Below are 25,838 nucleotides of genomic sequence, written 5' to 3'. Positions count from 1 at the left end.
CCCTCCTTAGAAGTGAATTAGTTTTTTTGGCAGACGCTCAAAAGAATCAATTCTTTTAGGGATGTCTACACCCACTGAATCGAAGACCATGACTTCAATGAGGTCGTGTCCAGTCTTGAGGTCTTCGTGTTTTCCTTTCGTGGCCTTATACTTGCGCTAAGAAGGGGTCGGCTTGCTTTTGCTGAGTTGGTTGCTTATCTTAGCCTCCCCAGTCAATAGTTTACGTTTTTTTGGTAGTTTTTTTTAGATAAAAAAAAGTGAGTGTGGATTATTCATATAAGAATTTCTTTAAAATAATGAGCTAAAGAGGTGCACAACACACAACAATCCATGATGCATATACTTTATCCATTAATGTAGTGTAGTGAGGAGACGACTCTTGTATTATAAAGCTATATAAAATCAAGGGTCATGTAGCTAAATAATATTCTTCAAACATTGAAATCGCATTTTTTATTAATTAGAAATTGCTTACCTATAATAGGGAAATTGGAGATTATATCTGATATAAATGTCAACTAAGCTATCTGAATTATAAGAAAAAAAACAGGGACAATTTAGGAAGTACAAAAATTCAATATGTGTCATGTCATGTAATTCCTATTCTTACGGGTTATTTATTAAAAAACTTCTCGAACATTGGCTATAAAACAATTCTAACTTAAATGTGACTCATTTAATATAATTTCTCTAAAATCAATCGTTGATCTCAATACAAGTGCAATATCCACAAGATATCAGGTTGTACATATATTTACAATAATATACAATATTCACAAGCAATATGGCGTACATTTATAAACAACATGTTATTATATGGATTAATATAATTAAGATTAAAGTTAGAATAATAATAGCGTAAAGTATAGGAAAAATTATATTGAAAAGATATGCTGAAAGATTAGGGACGCATCATGTTACGCATCGAATCACGGTATGATTAAATTTTAGTCCGCACATGTTACATGTTATCAGTCTGGTCCGTCTGGAGATTCTTGATATAACTGAATATCTGAAAATCTGCTTTATCGTTATCTAATGAAAAATAATCTCGTTTAACACATAAATGTAAATCATAAATAATATTCATTCTAATATTTTTCTGGATATCGTATTCCTACTTGATGGTGTCCTCATATCTAAAAAAATGTTTAATATTTTTATTCTAAAAAAAAAGGAAATTGTTGATGCATCCCCTCCTCTCTTTTTTTTTTCTTTATTTATTTATTTATAAATCCAACCTCTTAATTTCTAATTTTTATGCCAATGACCAAAAAAATAAGTGTTTGTATTTTTCTGCGAATATTCATGACCTGGTGTTGTTTAATTATATTGCTTGTAAGGTTTTTAATGTATACTTTGAAAATATTTATGAATAAAAATCAACACAATCTGAGATTGAAGGTTATTATTTAAAAATATAAAATAAATTATATGAAATATTTATGTATATTCGGTGAGACATGTTGCACCCAGCGTTGCACCGAATATAAAATCAAACAGCGAAATTTTTTGGGGGATATTTTAGACCGTTTTAAATTTTGAAACCTTTAGGTGCGACGACTGTCGTACATAATGGTATTAGGTGCGACAAAATCATATCTGGTGCGATAGTGTCGCACCGAATACCACTTAATTTCAGCGAAATATTTAATTATCTGAATGAGTATCCGGTGCGACATGTCGCACCTAATACCCTTCCAGATCAGGAAATTAAATTTGTAGTACCGACTACGCTCAATTATTCAAATACTAAAAATATAATCGAGCTCATGCCTAACGCTCTCATAATATGGAGCGTACATTTGTCTTACTTTGGCTTATTTCTTGTTAGATAGTTAGGCTAGAGTTTTAACTCTGAGGGTCTCATATACCTAGCTCCTTAACAGTATGATGCTTATTATAGGTATTCTAAAAATATTCGTGTATAAAATTAATAAACTTTCGGATTAAACAAGGTTTTTTTAATAAAAAGTATATGAGGGTCGTTTACAAATAAAAAAAATGTTAAACTCGAGTTTTTTTTTTTGTGATACAGCATAAAAAAGATGGGAGAATTGTGTCATTATATAAAAACATGAGATTTTTTTATGATAGATTGTAAAACACAATGCAATATCGCGTCATTTGGTTAAAACTAAGATTTTTTTTGTGATACTTCTCCTTTGAGAAATAACTTTACACTTCATTGTGGCGTCCAAACAAGCATGGAAGTCGAACTATAATAAACAAGCGTTTCCCATGCGAACTAAGTGACGAGAAGTTGCTCTAGGTATTTTTGAAATCGATGCTTACTCACATTGTCTCACTTCAAGCGCTTCACACAACATTGAAATGACCTGGCTACTGATTCGCCGCGGGCGTCACTAATCTAGACATATTCTCAAACTGGAACAAGGAAAAGGTAAACGACTTACTCTAATAGGTTGACGTCTCTACTGTGATGAATATATTGTCATTATCGTACGTGTTTGGACATTATTGTATAGCATTTCGACCACTCCGATGAATAAAATGTCAAATATGCCTATGGAGTAGTAGCCGTGGATAAGAACTAAGTCTCATCCTCATTAGTGACTAAGAGATTTTTGAGATATTTCTTTAGCTTAAATGTTCCCCCAAAAAAGTCAAAATTAAGGAGTAATTTTTACACTTAACATAAGTATAAATTAGAGAAAAACTGAAAAAGGAAGTATTCTTAGAATATCAATAAGGTATTATAAAGATTATAAAAAATACAGTATTTTTTTTAACAATCTAAATTTCTTGACATTGCTCTCAAAAGTGCAGTCTTTTCAGGACATTGTCAAGGAATTTTGTATATTCTAAGGCATTATCATTAATTTTTTTTTACAGCAGTTAAAAAAAATTATATATTATGATTCCAAAAAGAGTTGATGTTTTAATATTATGAGATGGTCGGCGCGTGTGGTATCGTGGACGAGCTTGGTGCTGGTTTGCTCGAGAAAGAGGGAGATAGAGAGAAATGTTTGCTTGAGAAATAAAAGGAGATATTTTTTTTAGAACGAACATTGTATTATTGATGATATTGATGAAGAATAAATATAAAGTTCGCATCGGAGATGAACTCTTACAAAATGTTGAAACTGTTCGGTGAACTCCTACAAAATGATGAAATTGTTCGGTGAAAGAGCACAAAGTAATCTGTAAAAACAATTAAAATTCCTGAGAGATAAACAGTACATAGATGCTGAGATGCATTTGACGAGATTTCTCCCTCGCCCTCCTTAGAAGTGAACTAGTTTTTTTTAGAAGACGCTCAAAAGAATCAATTCTTTTGGGGACGTCTACACCCACTGAATCGAAGACCATGACTTCAATGAGGCCGTGTCCAGTCTTGAGGTCTTCGTGTTTTCCTTTCGTGGAACTTGCGCCAAGAACGGATTGGGTTGCTTTTGCTGAGTTATTGGTTGCTTATCTTAGACTCCCCAGTCAATAGTTTATGCTTTTTTGGTAATTTTTTTTAGATAAAAAAAGTGAGTGTGGATTATTCATATAAGAATTTCTTTAAAATAATAAGCTAAAGAGGTGCACAACACACAACAATCCTGATGTATATACTTTATCCATTGGTGTAGTGTAGTGAGGAGACGACTCTTGTATTATAAAGCTATATAAAATCAAGGGTCATGTAGCTAAATAATATTCTTCAAACATTGAAATCGCATTTTTTATTAATTAGAAATTGCTTACCTATAATAGGGAAATTGGAGATTATATCTGATATAAATGTCAACTAAGCTATCTGAATTATAAGAAAAAAAACAGGGACAATTCGGAAGTACAAAAATTCAATATGTGTCATGTCATGTAATTCTATTCTTACGGGTTATTTATTAAAAAACTTCTCGAACATTGGCTATAATACAATTCTAACTTACATGTGACTCATTTAATATAATTTCTCTAAAATCAATCGTTGATCTCAATACATGTGCAATATCCACAAGATATCAGGTTGTACATATATTTACAATAATATACAATATTCACAAGCAATATGGCGTACATTTATAAACAACATGTTATTATATGGATTAATATAATTAAGATTAAAGTTAGAATAATAATAACGTAAAGTATAGGAAAAATTATATTGAAAAGATATGCTGAAAGATTAGGGACGCATCATGTTATACGCATCATGCTGAAAGATTGCCTTTGCCTTTGCCGTTTTTTTTTTTTTTTTTTTTTTTTTGCCTTTGCCTTTGCCGTTTTGTTTTTTTTTTTCAATCTATTTTGTAGAAATTTTTTTATGTATATTATTTTTTTTCTTCCCTCTCTCGTCAATATATTTTATATAATATTTTTATTTATTTTATAATCATAATTACTGATGCTATATTATACTGTATCAATAACATACATTATTTTGAGTGTATGTTAGTTTTATATTTTCTTTATTAGATTCTCTTTCTTTTTCTCTTTGATATTTATTTCCCTTCATCTTATATGTGTCTCCATATTTCATTGGTTCGGTTTTTTTTTTTTTTTTTTTTTTAAGTTCTTTTCCAATCTATTTTGTTATTTTTTTAATATATATTGTTTTTTTTTTCTCCCTCTCTCATCAATGTATTTTGTATAATCATACTATGGCCCCGTTTGACATAATTTTGTTTTAAAAAAAATGCTTTTATCAAAAGCTGTTTTTTTTTCTTCAAAAAATGACAAAGTGTTTGATAAACTGTTTATAAAACAGTTGTTGCTGATAACAGAAGCTGATTTAGCGTTTAGTAAAATAAATATATCATAGTAAAAAGACTAAAATAGACATGTTCTTAATAATTAAATAATAATTATTGATATGCTTATTTATATACATATATATAAATAATATTTTGTACGATGATATTACAGTAATTTATATAGCAAACTTAAAAACACTTTTTTTTTTCTAAAAGCTAAGAATCCTAGCTTTTCCATCTCATGTACAAAATCTAAAAACGTTTTTGAAATTTTTTGTAAAAACAGTTTTGTCAATCACCGGATAAACAGTTTAGTTTTTTCTAAAAACAAAAACAAGACTTTTTAATCCCAACCAAACGTAGCCTATATCAATAACATACATTGCTTTGAGTGTATGTTAGTTTTATATTTTCTTTATTAAATTCTCTTTCTTTTTCTCTTTGATATTTATTTTCCTTCACCTTATATGTGTCTCCATATTTCATTGGAAAACGAACGGAAGTCTTATTTACCCATGAAAGTCTAATCAATGTACAAAATAAATTTTTTACATTTTATGATTCGTTCATGATTTTTAAGAGTTTTTTCTTAATTGCCGATTTCTTTGGTGCCCATTGTTTACAAATATTGATAACACAAATTAATCTCTACAAATTTTACTTGCTATAATAATTTATAATATGCTAAAATTATTCGCGCGAAGCTAAAACCAGTATATTATATATATTCCTCGTGTCGTGACAAAAATAGTAAACGGTTAGCACGTGATTCCAGAGTGTAAGTCTGTAACTATTCATAAATAAAGACAGTGAAAAATACAAAAAACTCCCCAGCGATGCGACATTTGTTTGATCATCATCTTCTTCTTCTGAAATTACGCAAATCTCGTATGCAATAAATAGATTTTATATCAAGCCATACAAGGAAAGAAGAATAAGAGCAAATCTCTCTCTCTCTCTCTCTCTCTCTCTCTCTCTCTCTTACATACACATTCAATAATATAAAGCCAATCCACCACATGCCTACCAAGTTACCAACCCCAGTTGCCCCACAATAATTTTTTTTTTTTTTTTTTTTTCAATTAATTTGATATCCCATCTTCTTTCTTTCATGGTGGGTCATCTATTCTAAACCAAAAGCAACTTCCACTTATTATTCTCTAAATAGTTTCATTTTCTTGGGCGGTGTGTTTGAGGTGACAATATAATTTCGCTCATAAAGTTTCTCTGAAAGCAAATCACAGACAGGCATATCCAAACCACTTTGGGAATAATAATGGGCGCAAATAGTAGAGCCACACAAAGAAGGTCAGGCTTTGGGTGTCTATTGTTGTTATTGCTCAACGCTGTTGTGTTCTTCAGTGTCGTTGATGCGTCTGAGAAGCCAAACATATGGCCATTGCCAAAACATGTCACTTACAACGCCTCTTCATCAACAACTACTCTCGTCATCCCAAAAGATTTCAGTCTCCTCACCAAATACGTCGACGTTTCAGGCATTCTCAAGGAAGCTTTTGAGAGGCTTGTCCACGTCATCAATCTCCCTCACTCCAATAATCACTCTCTTCCCAATCACTCTTCCTCTTCTCCTGCTATCCGGTCTATAAACGTCGTCGTTTCTTCCGATAATGAACAGGTAGGGTAGCATTAGTAAACAGTTGATCTTTTTTTTATTGTAGTTTATTTTATAAATTTTTTTAACTTATTATTTTATTTTTTATTTTTTTGCAGCTACAATATGGAATAGATGAGTCATATAAGTTATCGATTCCGTCGCCTGAATCGGGAAAGTCTGTCTATGCATATTTGGAGGTAATAACATAAACTCGGTTTCGGTTTTCAAATTGAGTATGATTTTTTTTTTGGGGGATTAAATTGAGTATGATTTTAAATTGTCCATTTTTAATTTAGTTACCAATTTAATTATATATTTCTAAACTCATATGAACTGAACAGAGATTTTAGGCTAACTATAGCAAATTTCTAGAAGTATGAACGTATGCATTTATTTGTAAGGTAACGAATCATTTTTCTTACATAGTTATTACTTAGTACATTAGTAATTAAAATCACGGCCGAGTATCATTTCCAATTTAAAATTCAGATCAAACTGACATGGAAATAAAATACTTGTATTGGGATGACAAAAACAAAGAAAAAGTAAAGTAAATGACGTGCTAATTCAGAAAATAGAATAAATTAGAACATTGATATTTTTATACGAAATAATTAAGATGTGTATAACTTTCAAAAATTGGACTAGTGCATATAAAAAATAAATTAAATGTTGTATGGTAGAAATTTAGCTTTCTCGATACAAATATAAGTTTGACGGAAACATTAATTATATATGGAAAAACTTTTGTCATTTCATATATTTACTTCTGCTATCAATGGATATGATTCTTTAATTTGATATATGGATATGAATGTTTAAACAGGTAATTTTCTATGATAATTAATAAATAAAAAAATCAATACTCCATAAAATTAAAAAATCTATAGAAACACAATTGTAGGATAGTGAAAAGTATAAAGGGTAACCAAATGTTGTCTCGCGGGATTGTCAAAAAAAAAAAGTATATAGGGTTAAACCAAAAAAATATAAGAAGAAAGCTTTCAAATATTTATAGGATGATTAATTACATTAAATATTTATAGGATGATTAATTATATTAAATATTTACATTTTCGATTTAACAATACATCGATCAAAGTTCAACTGCACGAGCACCCAACTTAAACTGTCGACCTCATGCACACGAATATATATATATATATATATATATATATATATATATATATATATATATATATTAACTTACATGTCACCTCCTTGGTTTTTAAATAGAGCTTGTGCCTTTTTTTAGGCCATGAATGTTTGGTATAAATGAATGAAACGAGTAGTGATGAATTAAATTAGATGTTGTGGAATGGAAAAGAAAGGAATATATTGTAATTTTCATTTAAGTGGTTTGGTCAGAGAGAAGAATGGGATGATTAAGTTTATTTGCAAACATACCAATTTATAAGTTTGTTAGGCCATCTCCAACCACACTCTAAAACACCAAATATACCGTTTTTTTCCTCCAACCACACTGCAAAACCAACACCAAATTTGCAGTGTTGTACAGTGCCGCGCCAAATTTGGCGTGGCACTGTTCACACGGCAAATTTTTTATTTTTATTTTATTTTTTATTTTTACTTATTTATACATATATATAACCTTACAAATATTTATAAAACACCAAAATTCATAAATTGACTACAAAAATACATTAAAACAAAATAACAATACATAAAAATTTAAACATAGATTACAAAGTTTAAATTAAACACACAAAATAAAATAAAAACTAAAACAATAACATAATTTTATTTATTTTAGTTTTTTTTAAATATTGGTAAGTAATAAATAATTTTGATCACTTAATTAAAAAATATAAACATTATAATTATTTATTAAACTATTTATTAATAAAGAGATTGTATAATTTTAATAATATAATAATGATGAATAGTATTTTTAGTGTGAAATTTGATGTTGTGATTGGAGTTGGAAAAAAATTTGGTGCTAAATCAACACAAAAGTTGTGTTGAATTAACATAAAATATGGGAAATGGGTTGGAGTTGCCCTTAGTAGTTAATGCACTTCAATCATAAAAAAATAAATAGTGTTTGTTTTCTAGCAAGCACAAAGATCATTTTCTTTACATCGATCCTTCAATCATTACACGTGCACGCGTGGAAATTTGAATCCTCTCCATTTATAAATTATTTAATAAGTTAACTTTAGGAACAAAATTCACACCTTTATGTTGTCAGTCACAATTTGTAGTTTGCATAACTCCATGTTGTATATTATTGCTAAACAATTTTTCAGGCAAAGACAGTTTTCGGCGCTTTGCACGGACTTCAGGTTATCTTCTTTACACCGAACATCTTGATTCTTTTTCGTGGTTTAACAACAGTACAGAAAATATATAATAATGAGTATTTGTGGATACATATGATACAATATTGATTTGTTGCAGACATTCAGTCAATTGTGCCGATATAACGTTAAAACAAGGGAAATTGAAGTACGTTTGGCACCATGGACAATTATCGACGAACCAAGATTCTCTTACAGAGGGCTCTTGATTGGTGAGCTTTTTCCTCCTCAAGATTAAATATAAAATAAAAAATAAAAAATTTGTACTGGCTGTGTGTAAAATTAAGATGCTTGTTTTTCAAGTGAAAGTAAAAGTAAAAAAGTTATGAAATGTGTGCAGACACTTCTCGACACTATCTTCCGCTGCCGGTTATAAAAGACGTCATCGACTCCATGGCCTATGCAAAGCTGGTATATTTCAAGACACTATTTTTACAAAATAAAGACAAATAAAAGCCATTTAGTTACAATATTAGTTAGAGTTTGAGTTCATTAGCCTCGCTATTCTTGATCATTTTGATTTATAAATAAATAGTGGGAAGAGAGGATTTTTTTTTTTTTTACAATATTATACTTTCCGTTATTTCATTAAAAAAAAAACTTGATATTGAGCTAAAGGTTATGTGAATTTAGTTTATGAAGCTGTATTGAGTATGAATAAGGCATTTGAATATATTGTTTGTTTGGGTGTAACAAATGATATACAGAATGTGTTGCACTGGCACATAGTAGATTCGCAGTCTTTTCCTTTGGAGATACCTTCGTTCCCAAGATTGTGGGACGGTTCTTATTCCGAATCAGAAAGATACACAATCGCTGATGCCGCCGAAATTGTGAGGCGAGTACTTGTGAAAAATTAATATAACATGTGTTACGTAAATGTATTTAAACTTTTCTTTCTATAATAATTTAATTTCGTCCAAATATTTTGCAGCTATGCTCAAAGACAAGGGATTAATGTTCTGGCCGAGATCGATGTTCCAGGACATGCTGGCTCATGGTAACTTATATTCAAATAAAATATCTCTATTAATCGATTTTTGATATAGAACAATTTGAAAATTAGTTTATTAGTATTATTATTATTATTATTATTATTATTATTATTATTTCGGTGTAAATATGAAGATTTGATGTTAAGAAAATGTAACTTGATAAAATGAAGCTTTACTCTATAATTAGAAACTTGTAAACTTTGGTTAGCCTGTCAAAGATAAGACAATTTTACTCGTAATTCTCTTTAAATAAATAAAACGCGAGGTTAATCTTTGAATTTTTACTAGGGGAAAGGGGTATCCATCGCTGTGGCCATCGAAGAAATGTCAAGAACCACTTGATGTTAGCAAAGAATTTACCTTTAAAGTCATTGATGGAATTCTTTCAGGTAAAAAGATATCAAAAGAATTTACCCAGACTTGTGGATCACTTATTACTCACTCTGTCTTTGTGGGCTGTGGTTGATATTTCATATTCAGATTTCAGTAAGATCTTCAAATTCAAATTCATCCACTTGGGAGGCGATGAAGTGAATACAAGTGAGATATATATATATATATATATATATATATGCCTCTTCTTGAAATTGTCTTTCAGTTCAGAGTGTGTACAGTTAGCCCTGGAAAACAGTTTACACATCATAGTTACGGTGTATTTGTAACTTACTATTTCCGTATCAGTAATTATAATTAAATAGAAAAACATTAAGAAGTAATGTTGAGCTTCCGTTTTTCAGGTTGCTGGACAACCACTCCTCGAGTGCAAAGATGGTAACAAATCTCAAAGATATCTGATAATCATCGTTAAACAATTGTGTCAAAGAGACCATATTTTAATTACTTGGTACGCAGGTTAAGAAAGAAGGGTTTTAAAGGATCCGATGCCTACGAGTACTTCGTCTTGAGAGCTCAGAACATAGCTCTGTCTCATGGATATGAAATTATCAACTGGTACTCACACACACACACACACACACACACACACAGACCAAACATAAGTAATTTGCGCTGTACAACATGAGTTGATGACCAAATCTTCATCAACTCTTTTTTTTTTTTTTTTTTTTTTCTTTTCTAATAGGGAAGAGACTTTCAACAACTTTGGCGATAAATTGAACCGCAAGACCGTGGTGCACAACTGGTACGCAATACTTCTTTTTTACAACATATTCGAAAAAAATATATATATCATGCTCCAACGGTTCGATGTCGTTTGGATCCCTATACGAATCACTTATGGTGATGGTATTTTGAAAAAGTCAGATAAGTGACTCGAATTTTAGTGTGTCTCTTGCTCTTTCACATGTCGAAAGTGTGCAATAATTGAGCGACCCTTAATGCATAGTATTATCCTTTCAAAGAAAAAAAAAAACAAATGCTTAGTATTATATTCATGGATGGAGGTAGGCTAGTCTCTACACTTTTTCCTAGTTTTTTTAAATTTTTTTTACCTTAAAATTTTACAGATTAGCCCCCTTAATGTTTTTGCATATTAACCCCCTAAATTTACATATATGGCTCCGTCCTGATTAGATTTGATTCTACCTAAGTTTATGTTATGTATTCATTTTAAGATGTTCTCAAATATTTTATTCATATTCTAATAGAATAGTTCATGAAAAAAAAAATATTAACAATTTTGCCTCATTAAAAAGGTTAGCAAATCACTTGTAATTTATCAGATTCCTGATGACAACTTAAAAGAAATCAAACAACTTACCGACTTAAAAGATATTAAGAACTTAAATGACTCATTCACAATTTCCAAACTTTCTTAAAAACACATACTTACTATAGTAATTCAAAATTGTTTTAACTTTAATCTGTACATGGTTATATTAGTTATAAAAATAACAGGTTAGTTACGTTGGCAAACATGTTTTATTTTTCTTACAAATAGATTTCATTAAAAAAAAATAGAAAATGCTAAAAAACTAACATTTGTTTTATGAAAAGTGAACGAAATGCTACAAAATCAGTAGCTCAAGGACTATTTTCCTCCAAATAGAAAAAAAAAAAAATTAGTTTAGAGTAATTCTGAGATTAATTGTGCAATGAAGCTAAAATCTAATTGGGGTAGTTTTGATATTATATTTCACTGGAGAGAAAATAGATTACTAATGCAGTTTGTGGTAACATACTAAATTTGGTTTGTAGGCTGGGAGGCGATGTTGCGGTGAAGGCAGTGGGGGCGGGGCTGAGGTGCATAGTGAGCAACCAGGACAAGTGGTACTTGGACCACTTGGACGCCGAGTGGCAAGGCTTCTACTCCAACGAACCCCTCACAAACATCACCGAACCCAAACAACAAAGGCTCGTCATCGGCGGCGAGGTCTGCATGTGGGGCGAGCACATCGACACCTCTGATATCCAACAGACCATTTGGCCCCGTGCTGCCGCAGCCGCAGGTTTCGTTATAAATACTTACCACTCGCGATTTTTTGGGCTCTCTAGATATATAACCATATGAAAACACGTGTTTTGCCATATAGCCAATTTATAATAAATTTTAAGTAAATTAACAAAATAAAAGACATTAATAGTTGTAAATATTCGTTGATAATTGTAAATAACTATCAGACTCAAATGACATAAATAAAATGCTTAAACTTCTAACCAATGCTAGATCACCATAATAGCTATATAGTTAACATTTATAAAAGATTGACTATTTAGCAAATCTCCAAATTTTGAAGGCTTAATTACTCAATTAATTTTTTTTTTGAAAAATGATTTTCATCAACGAATACTTGTTTTGTGCTTTTGGTGTAGAGCGGTTATGGACTCCGTATGATAATTTGGCCAAAGATCCGAGAGAAGTGACGGAAAGACTGTCTCACTTCCGGTGCTTGTTGAATCAGAGGGGCATCGCTGCTGCTCCATTAGCCGGGTATGGCCGTGTTGCTCCGGAAGAGCCCGGTTCTTGCTATTCCCAATAATACCAACTGAATATATGCACGTGATTCTATAATAAAACACCCATTTGTTGCTGCTGCTTTCTTTAATAAAATAAGGCATGAGTATTGAAAATTGTTTACGAAATAAGTATTTGATATGTTGCGTATATGAATTATTCTACAACTCTAGCGACTGGTGTGAAAGAAAATCCAACCAAACAATCAATTAACATCGTTTCTCCACATAATTACAGACAAATAACAAACGAGAGTAAAATTTCAAAAATGACGATTCAATTAAATTATTATATTATTTAAGTTGTATGCTTAGAAAATATTAATTACCAAGTATTAAAAAAATTAGGGTACACAACCATTGATGCTGACATACCTTAAAAATCTCAATACAAATATAGATTTAATCTCAAGTTGACTCGGATTCAGTGATAGAGCTAAATGAAAGCTTTCATGTGGTTCTGTTGTGTTATGCTTCTATCATCCCTTACACGTGGCAACTAGAAGAAATCAGCGGAGAATCAGTTACAGTTTCTGCAAGAAGACTGTTGAATCATCTACACAGTTGCTTAGTTGGAAAGCAAATAAGGGCAAGTCTATAAATAGGAGAAGTTAGGCACATTCTATATAACACATTGTATTCACATAAACAGTCCATATTCAGGGAAACATTGAGAGGCTTGAGATAAAGAAAGAGAGTTGGTAAAAGACTCAAGATTGAACAAGGGTGTTTTGAGTGAATTGTAACCGGGGTGTGAAAGAGAGTTCTATTTGGTTGATAGTTTATTGATCTCGAATGTTGGATTAGGTCATTCTAGTCCGAACCAGTGTAAAACTGTGTGTTTATTTCTTGTGCAGGAAGTAATCTTGATGATATTGAGAAATTCAAATCTGTAAAGACATTTTCATAACAATTGGTATCAGAGCCTGTTGCTTTGTTTGAGCGGCCAAGAATGCGAGTCAACAAGGTCGAGGTGGAGCATTTCGACGGGAAAGGAGACTTCTCACTGCGGCGCGTGAGAATGAGAGCCGTGTTTTCAGATGATAGTGGCTAAAGCGCTAGGAGGAGAAAAAGAACTATTTGCAACGCTGACAGCAACATAGAAGGCATATATTATAGAAATCACGTACAACACTCTTGTTCTTCACCTAGGAGACAAGTTCTTGCGTGAGGGCTTGAAGGAAAAATCTGAAGCAGGGGACGGGAGCATGAGATCCCATTTTCCGAGCTCCAAATGGCCAACTTTATCCATAACACGTTGTAAATGAAAACATAAAGTCATAGATAAACATCAATCGAGCCAATAAAGGATAGTGACAATAATAATACTAATAGCTAAAGAAGTCCCCACAAAGATAAACAAAATGATACTAATAACTAAACAAGTCCCCACAAAGACAAACAAAATTATACTAATAACTAAACAAGTCCCCACAAAGACAAACAAAACTCTCCTCCTGAATCAACTATCGTCAACGGTAGGTCTGGCGGGGAAATCATCCTCGGGGACGTACTTGGACTAGAACCAATGCTTCTTCCAGATGTGGTCCATCTCGTCGATGGAGATCCCCTTGGTCTCCGGCAAGAAGAAGTAGATGAAGGCCGTCATGACAGCCGCGAAGAAGGCAAAGAAGATGAAGAGCCCGAACTTGAGGTGGCACAACATGGTCAGGAAGACTTGAGCCACGACGAAGGTGAAGAACATGTTCACCGACACGTTCGTGCTCTGACCCGTCGATCGGACCTCCAGCGGGAAGATCTCACTCGGCACCAACCATCCTAGTGGGCCCCATGACCACGCGAAACCCGCCACGTAGATACAGATGAACGTCACCATGAGTATTGCGTACCATCTCGGTAGTTCTCCCGGAGTTCCATCTACACCGAACTTCGTTGCGATTAAAGCCGCAACGGCAATCTGCAAAATTAATAACCAAATTTTTTTATATAGTAATTTCAAGGGATCATTTCTAATTATATTAGATAAATTAATAAGCAATTTCGATAAATAATTTATACGAATTCCAAAAATAAATATTTAATTTTAAAGAGGGAATATTTCTAATTTTAATAAAAAGAGTTAATTACTAATTGAATGATATATATATATATATATATATATATATATATATATATATATATAAAGAACTAAAAGGACTAACATGCAAAAAAAAATAAGTTACCTGACAGACAAGCATCTGTGCGCCACCGACGAAGAAAAGCGCACGTCGTCCCCACTTGTCGACGACGTACATGGAGACAATGGTGGGGACGCAGTTCACGATCCCGGTGATGACGACATACATGTACAGGAGTATCCACTTTTAATGGTTGAGTATGTTTGCTTTAAAACTAAAGGTGTCATAAGGGTCGGGCTGGGTAGGGCCGGTCCAACCCTTCTTTTTCAAGCCCAAACGAGGCTCGTTTTCGGGCCCGACCTAAACTTTTTTATTGGAGGGTAAAGTCGAGCCTAAAAAATATGACCTTAGGCCCAAATCAGGACCAATCCCTTGACTCTCGGGCCGGGTTTGGGGCCGGGCTTGAGAAAGGTCTAATTTGGGATTCAAAAAGCCCAAATTATATTCATAAAAAAATACCCCAAGCCCAGCTCAAGCCCTTCATGAAGCCTGATTTGGCCCGACCCTTTTTATGAAAAGGGTCAGATCCGTCCAAAACCTCTAAAAAAAATGGTCTAGCTAGTTACCCCACGGGCGGCCCGACCCAATTGACAGCACTAGCTCAAACCATTGATTTTGTGATATTTTATTTTATTTACCTATAAACACATTAAATATTGTTTTTGTTAGCGAAAACACATTGGATAAATTACATAAATGCCCCCTAAACTTTTGACCATTTAACAACGTGGTCCCTACTTTTATTTTTCTTACAACGTCGCCCTTAAACTTTCATATTCTTACAAACTTAGTCCTTCCGTCAAATTTTGGGAGTATATTCCGTCTATTTTAACTTGTGTAATAACTTGAATATTTAAAATTACCTATATATCATTTATTTAATTATTTTATATTTAAAATTAATAAATTAAAATTAAAAAATTTCATTTTTCATTTTGTTTGTTATCTTTTTTAATACTTTTTTTATACATTTCCATTATTTTTTTTTCACGATAATAGAAAATTAATAATAAATAATAATTCATTTTTACAATTCATTTTTATTAAAAATTCATATTTTACATAATTATTTTATTTTTATTTATTTTTTTATATAATAAATAATAATTTTTAATATTATTAAATAATTATAAAATCAATATTTTTTTTGTTATTTTACAATTTTGTCCCTGTTTAAATAGTCATATGTCAATCACATGGGCAAAAATGGATGGATTGTTGAGAAAAATAGACGGAAGGACTAAGTTTGTAAGATTGTCAAAGTTCAAGGGTGACGCTGTAAGAAAATAAAAGTAGGGACCACGTTGTTAAATGGTCAAAAGTTCAGGGGGCATTTATGTAATTTTCAAAAAGATAAAAAAAATAACCATATACACATATTTACCTGATGTGTGAATCTGATGCCGAAACCAATGAAGAGTCGGCCGCCAATAGGCGGATAGACCCGCTAGGCAAGCAGGTTGTGTGAATTAAATTAATATTAAATAACAGCATGATTAATAACTGAAGGTCCAAGCAGGTTGTGTGAATATTTTATTCAGGTTAGTGTAATGGAGCTTGAGCTTTGTAAATTGCCAAAATATTCCTTTTAATCGTCATTAGAGAGCGACAATAGATAAGATATTTCATGTGCAAAGAAAAAAGTTGTGTCTAACTCTTCCCAACGGGTGAATTTGACTTGGTAGAAGTACACATAGAGTGAGTCCTACTCCTACTTCTAGACAAATTAGCTTAATTATTTTCTACTTCTAATGAGATCAGCATTTAATTTTTTTTAAATCAGAGAGAAATGACGAGAGTTTTTGATTCTCCAACTTTTTCTCGAAAAAAATAGCAGCAATGTAGCATAGTTCGACACAAATACACATATTTACCTGGTTGGTGAATCCGATGCCGAAACCAAGGAGGAGCCGGCCGCCAATGAGCATCCAGACCCACTGGGCAAAGGCGTTGACAAGCGCGCCGGCGAGGAAGAGAACTCCACCGACGAACATGGATCGTTTCTGTTCAAACCGGCTAGAGACGTAGCCAGCCACCAGGGACGAAACGAGCGCCGCCAAGTAAAGCAAGGACGTGAACAATGTCAGCATCACGTCGTCGTATTGGCAGTACGCGTTGACAACAGCAACTTTCTTCCTACTCAGAACCTTCGGAAAAAATTTCTTCCAAAAGAGATCCATCGACGTGACACCACCTACAATAATACAGAAAAAATCAATGTTATTGTTAGAAACACACGAGAAAGCAAGTTTAAAAAAGAAAAAGAAAAAAAGAAAGTAAGTTTGTTGACCGATCGGAGATACCGATGTCGTAGCCGAAGTTGAGACCCTCCATGGCGGTGACGATGCACGTCACGAAAAGGTAAGCGATGAGCTTTCGCGGATACTCCTTGCCCGGCACTACGCCTGAGATTCCACAGACTGTAGGCATTTTATAAAAAATTCATATTTTGATCATTTTGGAGATACTCACTAGAACAAATAAGGGTATTGGATGCGACGTTCGTCGCATCCAATACCCTTATTTGTTTATAGTGAGTATCTCCAAAATGCTCAAAATTTGAATTTTTATCGCATCCAATACGTCGCATCCAATACCCTTATTTGTTCTAGTAAGTATCTCCAAAATGCTCAAAATTTGAATTTTTTTATCGCATCCAATACCCTTGATGTTGCATCCAATACATCTATTAGAGGCAACATTAGATGCGACAAAGTCGCATCCAATAGTCCGCATCTAATAGTATTGGATGCGACATGTCGCATCCAATAGTTTAACTATTGGATGCGACACAAGTGGATGCGATATTCCGCATCTAATGTCGCATCCAATATTCTTTCAAGGTTTCACAATTTCGCCTCAAATATGACGAGAATTTGAGGTTTATGGCAGGAATTTGACTATTGGATGCGATATCCCGCATCTAATGTCGCATCCAATAGTCTTTAGAGGTTTCACAATTTCCCCTCAATTATGGCGGGAATTTGACTATTGGATGCGATATCCCGCATCTAATGTCGCATATAATACTATTATTTATTTTAAAAAAAATAAATAAAAATTCAATAGCAAATTAAATAAATAATTATAAAAAACATAAATAAAAATTCAAATATAAATACAAATAATTATAAGTTTGGTTGTTCGGTAATATAAAAAACATATAAACTAAATCTACTCTTCGGGAGACACCGCTCGATACCATTCGTGAATATCTCTCGCTCGACCTCTGCCTCGGGACCCACTTCCGCCGCCTCGAGATCCGCTTCGCTAGTACTCCATCGACGCTGGCGTCGTCGTAGCGTCTGGCGGAAAAGTTTGATCCTGCGGCGTCACGGGGGACGCATGAGACTGTGGCATCGTCTGACTCGGTCTTGCAGGCTACGGAAAAGTCTGAGCCTGCGGCGTCATGGGGGACGCATGAAACTGTGGCATCGTCTGACTCGGTCCTACAGGCTGCGGAAAAGTTTGAGCATGCAGCGTCATGGGGGACGCATGAGACTGTGGCATCGTCTGACTCGGTCCTGCAGACTGCGAAAAAGTCTGAGCCTGCGGCGTCATGGGGGGCGCATGAGACTGCGGCATCGTCTGACTCGGTCATGCACACTCCTGTGACATCGCGTAGATCAACCGCGACATCTCATCCATCCGAGCCTGTTGTTGTTCAAGCTGGGCCTGCAACTCGTTGACGGCTGGATCGGTTCCTCCTCGAGACTCCGAACTGGACGAGGTTGCATCTTCAACTCGAGCCATGAACAAATGTGTTCTTGGGATCATAGGACCTAACCCGATGTTCCAATCACGGCGTCCTCCCAACACGCTACGCATCGCATACTCCTCTGCGGCATCGGCGTCCACCTTTTCCCCTCGCTCCTCTGCTTGTCGCATAATATCGGCGAGTTGATCCTGAATTTTACCCTGTAAAAAACAAAATAATTGAAATTAATATCAAATAATTATTAATAAATAGTAAATTACAAATAATTAATGCAGTAACTTACAAAATCAATGCGAGCCTAATCAGTCGTCCATTTCCCGTCTTAGTGTTAATGTTTTGCCTCCCCAATCGATAGTGCGGAGGCCAATGTCCCATCTTCTTTTCTTTGGAATTGTTAATCAAAATAAGACAATTGTCTAGATGACATATAAATAATATGAAATCAACGACTTACGTTCTTCCGACGATGAGCATAGTATGTCATCGACCCTTGTCTCGACACTGTCCCTTTGCTTGTCGAATTTTGTCTGTTGCGTTCAGACTTTTTCCGCGATTACAAAAATTGAGTTACTTCAATCGAATAGGAGAAAATAAATTATCATAAAAATCGTATTACCCTATGTTCCGGTGAGTCGAAGGCGTCTATCGATTTCAACCAATATCCTTCTCAATATCCGTCGGCGGAGATCTTGATCGGGCGATGTTTGGCGATCCGCAACACGTCTTGAAGAACAATCTTGATAGTTTGGATTTCTGGCCGCGTCATAACCCTTTTGCCTCGCGAATGATAGCCTGGTCGATTTCACTCCGATGGCGATCTGCTGGTAGTAACTCGTCAGTCTCGGGATGTTCGTACTTGAACACGTACTCGTTATGAACTCGGGCCAGAAGAGTCGCAACATTTTGCGGATCTACTTCCTTCCAAGAGTTGATGTACGGAGGAAAAAGCTCCCTGACCAAAGATCCGATGCGATGGTTGAATGCGCCGATCAATATGTTCGCTTCTCTGCAGGTTTGGTAGAACGTCTACCTGACCGGATGGTAGAGAACCAAGTTCGCATCAGGTATACCTACTGATGCTCTCACTGACACGATACCAGTCGTGGGTCCCTGTGTCTTCTTAGGTGCAGAGAATCCCGGTGTCTGTGAAGGATCCTCGCCTCCACCTGCTCCAGGGGTAGACATCCCTATAAGATGAAGACAATATTAGTAAAAAGAAACGTGGACGGCACCACGGTATTATTTTATAAAAATACCCTCACATATGACGGAGGAAAACTGTGGTTACATGTTAATAAAATAGTAGAACTAAAATACTCATTCATCCTCACCACTGCCTATAATGATAATATCCTCTTCGATATCGACGTCAACATCTTCTCCCTGAAAAGCGATGTGTAGAGCATCTTCCTCATCGACTTTGTCATCATCATCAACGACATTAACTAACTCAACTTCTGCGGTTTCGTGTTGATGATCCAGATGATCGATGTTTGACAATTCTATTGTCAATGGGACCGATGCCGAGGTGGTTGGGTCAATTTCAGGAATATCCTATATCCCTCGATGATTGCATTCCTGAACAACTTCCCAATCGCCACCTTTAACAAGATCTTTGAAGTAAAAGACTTGCTTTGGCACGAAAGGGAGAATAGCAACAGCCAACAACCTCTGCAAGATCACGTGGCAATCGTGTGACTTCAAACCCGTGAGATTTCTGTCAGCAGTCACGTTTTTCTTCAAATTCCCTACGAGGCCATCAAGGAACTTGACGGATTGAAGGAACTCGGTAAACCGCTGCCTCTGCTCAAGGGTTAGAGTGTACACTGCTCGCGGTTTGTACCACCCATTCCCTTGTTCTTTCAAGTGCAGACTGGTCTTGATGTCCAGGTCCATCATATCTAACCTCGCCTTTTCGGTGTCATAGTTCTTTTTTTCTAAGCTCAGCATAGTCCCGAGAAGATTCTCGCACACATTCTTCTCTACGTGCATCTCATCCATGTTGTGCTTCAACTCCGACTCAGACCAGTACGACAACTCGTAAAAGATGCTTTTCTTGGCCCAATTCAGCTCGCTTTCGTTTTTTGCCAACGGAACCGGCGTGCTTGCCAGTTGACGTGCAAGACACACTAGCCAACTGAGCGAGTATGTCTTGCGGAGTCAACTTGTCAGGTTTCTGGCGATGCTTGTAAGGGATAAACTTTTGAATCTCGCCGTTTGTAGTTTACGGTTAATAAATGAGCTTTCGTGTGTTACAAGTAAGTTCTTGAATAAATTATGGACGTTGAAGTTTAGCGAGTTAATTTAAATTATTTTAAGGTAATGAAAAATCTCGGAATAAATAAAGGATTTATCGAGTTCGTCTCGAATAATAAATTATTTTCCGAAGAAATATGCCGGAATTTAATTTAAGAAATAAATTCTCAAGGACGAGAATTATTTCCGAGAAACCTTAAATATATTTAAATTAATCAAGAACGAACGAGAAAATTCTCGGTTCGAATCATATAATTATAATCCGTTCGGATATGGATTTAATTAAATAATTATATGAAAAGACGTGGTTGTGACAATTTTTAATGGACCCACATGAAAGGAAACAAGGAAAAGAAGGTTAAATGGGAATTTTGGAAACTTAGTTCTTATCCTTGCCAACTCAACACTTATCTTGGTCAATTACTTTGTCATTAAGTCTTCATGGCCGAGTAAAATTAAACCCACAAGCCCAAGACAAAGGAAGGACACGGGAAAAGAAAAGGAAAGGGAAAAAGAAAAAGGAAAGAAGGGAAAGGAAAGAGAAGAAGAGAAGAGAAAGAGTGAGCGGCCGAGAGGGAGAGAAAGAGAGATCGAGCGAGAGAGAGCAGAAGAGAGCGAGAGAGCGAGAGAACGAGACTGAGAAAGAGGAGAGCGACTGAGGGAGAGAACGCTCGGCCACCAGCACCAGCCCGAGACCCCAGCCCCGTGCGCGCGCCATCCAGTCGACCACCGTGCCTCGCCGTGCGCGCGACCGCTGTGAAGGTTGAGCCGCCGCGTGTTAGAGAGGACGCCGGAGGGTTCGATTCTTTCGGAAACAAGGTAAATCTCCTTGACCCGAATTGGAAACTAGGGTTTTGAGAAATTGGATTGGGGGTTTCGTGTTCTCTGTTGATTTATGAGGAATTAATGATGTTTAACTACACATTGAACTCGGTTAGGGATGGTTATGAGATGAAATTGTTGATTGAACGTAGATTTCTTTGGTTTTGAATGATTTTGGCCGAAAATGGGTTAAGGGTTGAGTTTGATTTGGGGTTTCTTGAGTCTAAACGTGGTTGACGCTTTGTGATGTGATTTGTGCTCGGTTTAGTGTTGTTTTTGTACTGGGTTTCTGTTTTGATTGTGTTTTGGCCGGGTTTCGTGTGTTGAACGTGCTTTGGCCGTGTGGTCAATTAAGTGAGTTCCTCTGTTTGAATTTTGGAATCTGTTTTGGAATTGTGTTGTACCTGGTGAGCAGATTTTGAGGCCGTGATGAATTTGAAATTTGTGAGGTTTGGTTTGGATATGGTGAATTTGAGGATTTGGGAATTTTAGTGTGAAATCATTAATTTGACTTGAGAAATTGAAAGTCGGATTTGGTCGATTTATTTTGTGAAATTGAGTTTGGAATTGGTGAGAAATGATTTGAGATTTGATGATTCTGTCGGGCTCAGGTTTTTGGGTTAGGATGATTTTAAAGTTGAAATGTGAATTTTATGATAAGGTTAAGGATTTTATGACAAGTTGGAAATGTTGTGACGTTGAGGTTTGAGTTAGATTTTCGTTTCGAGTCGGGAACTTGATTTTGGGAATTGATCGCGATGTTTGTTTTCTGAATTTCACAGCTCAGTCACAGATCGGATAGAATCGAGCGAGAGCCGGCAGAACTGAACGCGTCGAAGCCGAAGTAAAGTGAATTCAGAAAAAGTTTTTAAAGCTCGATCTCACTCGTGAGTCGTTTATCGCTTTATAGCGTTAGACTCGGGTTTCAATTTTGGATTTGAGATTTGTATTCAAGGATTATTAGTTATTTATTTAAGAATGTTCGAGAATTTAATTTCTAGTCAATTAATTCAAAATTCTCGGCTTGTGTGATTTTCGGAGTATTCATTTAATTTATTTAAGACTCGTTAAATAAGGATTTGGATTATATTTCGTACTCATTCTCTGGTACGAATTCGTACGAGTCTTGAATAAGTTTAAATTCCGAAAAGCCGGGAAATAAGTGAATTAAATTCTCGAACCCCTGAACCGACTCGCAATGAATCCTGATAACGAACCTCAAGCTTGTCATCACCTTCCGGATCATTGACTGATGAGATTTCAACTTTGGGTTTTAGTTTCTCGACGCTTCAGAACGTGATAACGCTCCAGGACGTGTAGAGTGTCGGGAAGCGTGAAAAGCAAGGGAACTCCGGAAGTCAACAGATTTTCAGACGATCTTTTCCGGGTAAGTGTGGAGACTTAAGTCAACTACATACCAAGGGAATAACCCTGTTTACTTGCATTATTGTTTGTTAGTAAACAAGAATAGGAAAAGCTTTAAAATCGAATAATCTCAAAGATTAAGGCTTCGGCCGCTTTTCCTGAAAACTTAGCGTGAGTTCGCTCAATAAGTTCAAACATGAGATTTGTGAAACCCAGCCTCTGATATGTGATATAATTTCCTTAGGCTGTGATTGACCCGTTAGAACGGGGGAGACAGGAGAGCCGTGTTTAACTCTCGAATTCAAATCGAGGGTAGAAGTACCGGGAGTCATATCCCGAGTCTTCAACCTAAAACACTAACGAGCATAAAAGGGAAATGAAATTTGTTTCAGGATTTATCCTGAGTCGCTCTCCTGTAAGTAGCATAGGTGTGTACTCTGAGTGCAGCAGAGTACCCGAACCTTAAAGAATTGTTGCGTCGATGGTACCAAAACGAAATGAACCCTGACGGGCTATGAGGGCCTGGGGGATGGCGCTGAGTACTCATTTATCGGGAAGTCGACCAAGAGTCGCACCCGATCTTAATGCCAGGTTATGAGGACCTGAAGGACGCACCTTGACGGGCTATGAGGGCCTGGGGGTTGCGCCGACGCCGAATGAAGTTGGTACCATTAGTGGATCCCAGACAAACGTTAAAACTCTTAGGCCGCCGGACGACTGCTGCTCGAAGTCTAAGGCTGGTCTCTTGTCGTTCTGAAGGTTATAGCGGGGGATGTGTGTAACCTTAAAGACGACAAGTTCTAGTTAAAGTGTATACACAAGAGTCATGCTCTAGACTTGTTAGATTTGCATCCATGCATTATTATGTGCTTGTTTGCACGTCACATGATATCACATGGCATTTAGTCGCTTTATTTTCTAAGTTAGACTCCCACTTGCTGAGTCAATCGACTCATAGTTTTATGACCCTTGGTAATGTAGAGAAGGGCAAGACGGCGATGTGAATAACAGAACTGAAGACGAAGACCGGACGTGTATCTCTTGACCTTTGGGCTAGTGGAGACTCACTCGGGATCAACCTCTTCTATAGTTATAACTATATTTTGTTGAACCCCTTCCGTAAACTACGCTCCTAAAACTATTTCCTGTAATTATACGTAAACCCAAGAGCGGTTATGTAAATATTTAGAGTCGTAGTGAGACTCAAAGTTTGAATTGAGAAAAACGAAAAATTTACCCAGGTTTTATATAACGACTTATAATACTTATATGTTATCGTATTATGTTTAATATAAGTATTGCGTTGATTATGGTTATATAATGTTATTCCTGTGGATATGAAATATATTATTATAGTGACGTTGTGACTTGTGACGTAACCCACCGTCGCGGCTCGTGAACCGGCGACGAGAGGTCGCGGGTCGTGACAGGTTTTGTGGTATCAGAGCCCAGGTTTAACCTTTCATGTAGACTTGAGATACACGTTTCTGGTACGAATTGTGGGATCATGCTGAGCTTGATGTTGCCTTTTTTGTTCGTAGGACGCGGATAGTTAGTAAACAGCGACATGAGTACCCTTTTTGAAACCCGTCCGACTAAGCCTTGGGTAAGGCTAGTCTCTTTTTGGGAGTCTATAGATTTGTGTAGATAGTGATAGTTGCCATTTGACGTGTAAATGGTGGATGCACGAATGCAGGTTGCATATATCCTTTTTTACTTGAAATAGATATGAGAAATGTTTATGAGATCTCGTTTTGAGATATGATCGTGTGTTGATATGTTCTTTTCTCGCATTCTCGATGTTATGATTTGAGATTTGATTATGCTTTCTACCAGGTGAAGGTTAAGAAGGCATGGGCCCTAGGCGAGACCTAACAAACGCCGAGAATGTTACAGCGGCGGATCTCGCGGAGATCAGACGCACGCTGGAGAGACAAGCTGCTGATGCGACCCAAAGAGATGAGTTGAGTCAGAGGCTCGCGCAGCAGCTGGAAGAGCAGAACCGCACGATCGCGGATCTCTTAACGAGGTTGAACGCGCCGCCTCCACAGCACCCAGCGCCTCCAGTTCCAGAGGAACGACATGAGAATCCACCGCCTGTACATATGGAGCCTCTTGAGGAGCTCAATTTCCAGATTCCTGACGTCGTTCCTTCTGTGAGCGAGCCGGTATACGAGAGGTTTCGTAAGCAGAAGCCTCCGACATTTGACGGCCATGGGGATCCAGCTGCAGCTGAGAATTGGGTTAAGAAGATGCAGCAGATCTTCAACTACATGCAGCTGTCCGATACCGAGAGAGTGGCTTGCGCTGTGAATCAACTGGAGGATGAGGCTAGGGGATGGTGGGAGGTGATGGCGTCGACTGAGGATGTTCACTCAATGACGTGGGTTCATTTCCTCAATCTCTTCCACGGGAAGTATCTGAGTGAAGCTAACCTGTCGAACAAGGTACGCGAGTTTATGAACCTGCGTCAAGGGTCAATGTCGGTATCAGAATATACGACAAAGTTCGACACGTTAGCCAGGTTTGCTCCTTCTCTAGTCCCTACTGATCAGGCTAGGAAGATGAAATACATGCACGGGCTCAATGTTGACATCGTGAGCCAAGTGGATAGTGGAGATGTTGGACCTCGCTCATACGCCAACGCTGTGCAAAGAGCTTTACGGATTGCTGGTTGGCGCGAGGGTGATCGAACTCCTGCACCGAAACCAACTACCGCAACACCTTCTGAAGCTGCTGGCCCAAAGCAGAGCGAATCAAGGAGAAGATTCAGATCCCAATCAGGATGGGATAACCAGCCACATCGAGGAGATGGAATGAGGTCCCAACAAGGCTTGAGTTATCGACCTCAAGGAAGTTCTGGAAATCAATCACAGTCGATGAACCAGAACAGAGGACGTGAAGATAGCGGACAGTCAGGGCCTCCCAATAAGAAGCCTATGACCTCTGGAAGTAATCAGATGACTGTGTGCCGAAGGTGTGGCAGATC

At 36.1% G+C, this 25,838-nt stretch overlaps 2 protein-coding genes and 1 long non-coding RNA gene across 3 annotated transcripts; 2 read left to right on the top strand and 1 right to left on the bottom strand.

Annotated features, from left to right (window-relative positions):
* Positions 1 to 5,845: 5,845 nt before the first annotated feature.
* HEXO3 (beta-hexosaminidase 3) lies at positions 5,846 to 12,690 on the top strand. Its single transcript, XM_089600824.1, has 14 exons — positions 5,846 to 6,342; positions 6,438 to 6,518; positions 8,592 to 8,627; positions 8,743 to 8,854; positions 8,983 to 9,053; positions 9,350 to 9,480; positions 9,577 to 9,642; positions 9,926 to 10,026; positions 10,118 to 10,177; positions 10,375 to 10,408; positions 10,490 to 10,588; positions 10,719 to 10,778; positions 11,795 to 12,045; positions 12,410 to 12,690. Exons 1-14 carry the CDS (start codon positions 5,983 to 5,985, stop codon positions 12,574 to 12,576), a joined length of 1,629 nt encoding a protein of 542 aa, XP_089456950.1. The 5' UTR covers positions 5,846 to 5,982; the 3' UTR covers positions 12,577 to 12,690.
* Positions 12,691 to 14,069: 1,379 nt separating this feature from the next.
* Positions 14,070 to 19,591, bottom strand: LOC149381136 (sugar transport protein 12-like). The gene is made up of 7 exons (XM_089601300.1): positions 19,437 to 19,591; positions 19,184 to 19,358; positions 18,294 to 18,606; positions 16,992 to 17,108; positions 16,563 to 16,882; positions 14,734 to 14,871; positions 14,070 to 14,468 (listed from the first exon to the last, which is right to left on the bottom strand). Exons 1-7 carry the CDS (start codon positions 19,589 to 19,591, stop codon positions 14,070 to 14,072), a joined length of 1,617 nt encoding a protein of 538 aa, XP_089457426.1.
* Positions 19,592 to 20,942: 1,351 nt separating this feature from the next.
* LOC149381135 (uncharacterized) lies at positions 20,943 to 22,520 on the top strand. Its single transcript, XR_016293890.1, has 2 exons — positions 20,943 to 21,481; positions 22,267 to 22,520. It is a non-coding gene; the product is annotated as an uncharacterized LOC149381135 (long non-coding RNA).
* The last annotated feature ends 3,318 nt before the right edge of the window (positions 22,521 to 25,838 follow it).

The sequence above is a fragment of the Urtica dioica genome, chromosome 11 (assembly GCF_054948205.1).
Source record: "Urtica dioica subsp. dioica isolate 48M chromosome 11, U.dioica_male_clone48M_v1_H2, whole genome shotgun sequence".
NCBI classification, from domain to species: Eukaryota; Viridiplantae; Streptophyta; class Magnoliopsida; order Rosales; family Urticaceae; genus Urtica; species Urtica dioica.
This window is presented reverse-complemented; position numbering and strand designations above follow the sequence as displayed.

Coding starts and splice junctions, on each gene's coding strand:
- HEXO3 (XM_089600824.1), top strand. CDS start 5,983: ATGGGCGCAAATAGTAGAGCCACACAAAGAAGGTCAGGCTTTGGGTGT. Junction 6,519..8,591: donor CTGTCTATGCATATTTGGAG/GTAATAACATAA, acceptor ACAATTTTTCAG/GCAAAGACAGTTTTCGGCGC. Junction 10,178..10,374: donor AGGCGATGAAGTGAATACAA/GTGAGATATATA, acceptor TCCGTTTTTCAG/GTTGCTGGACAACCACTCCT.
- LOC149381136 (XM_089601300.1), bottom strand. CDS start 19,591: ATGTCTACCCCTGGAGCAGGTGGAGGCGAGGATCCTTCACAGACACCG. Junction 19,359..19,436: donor GTTCTCTACCATCCGGTCAG/GTAGACGTTCTA, acceptor ATCTTTGGTCAG/GGAGCTTTTTCCTCCGTACA. Junction 17,109..18,293: donor CTACGCGATGTCACAGGAGT/GTGCATGACCGA, acceptor AAATGCCTACAG/TCTGTGGAATCTCAGGCGTA.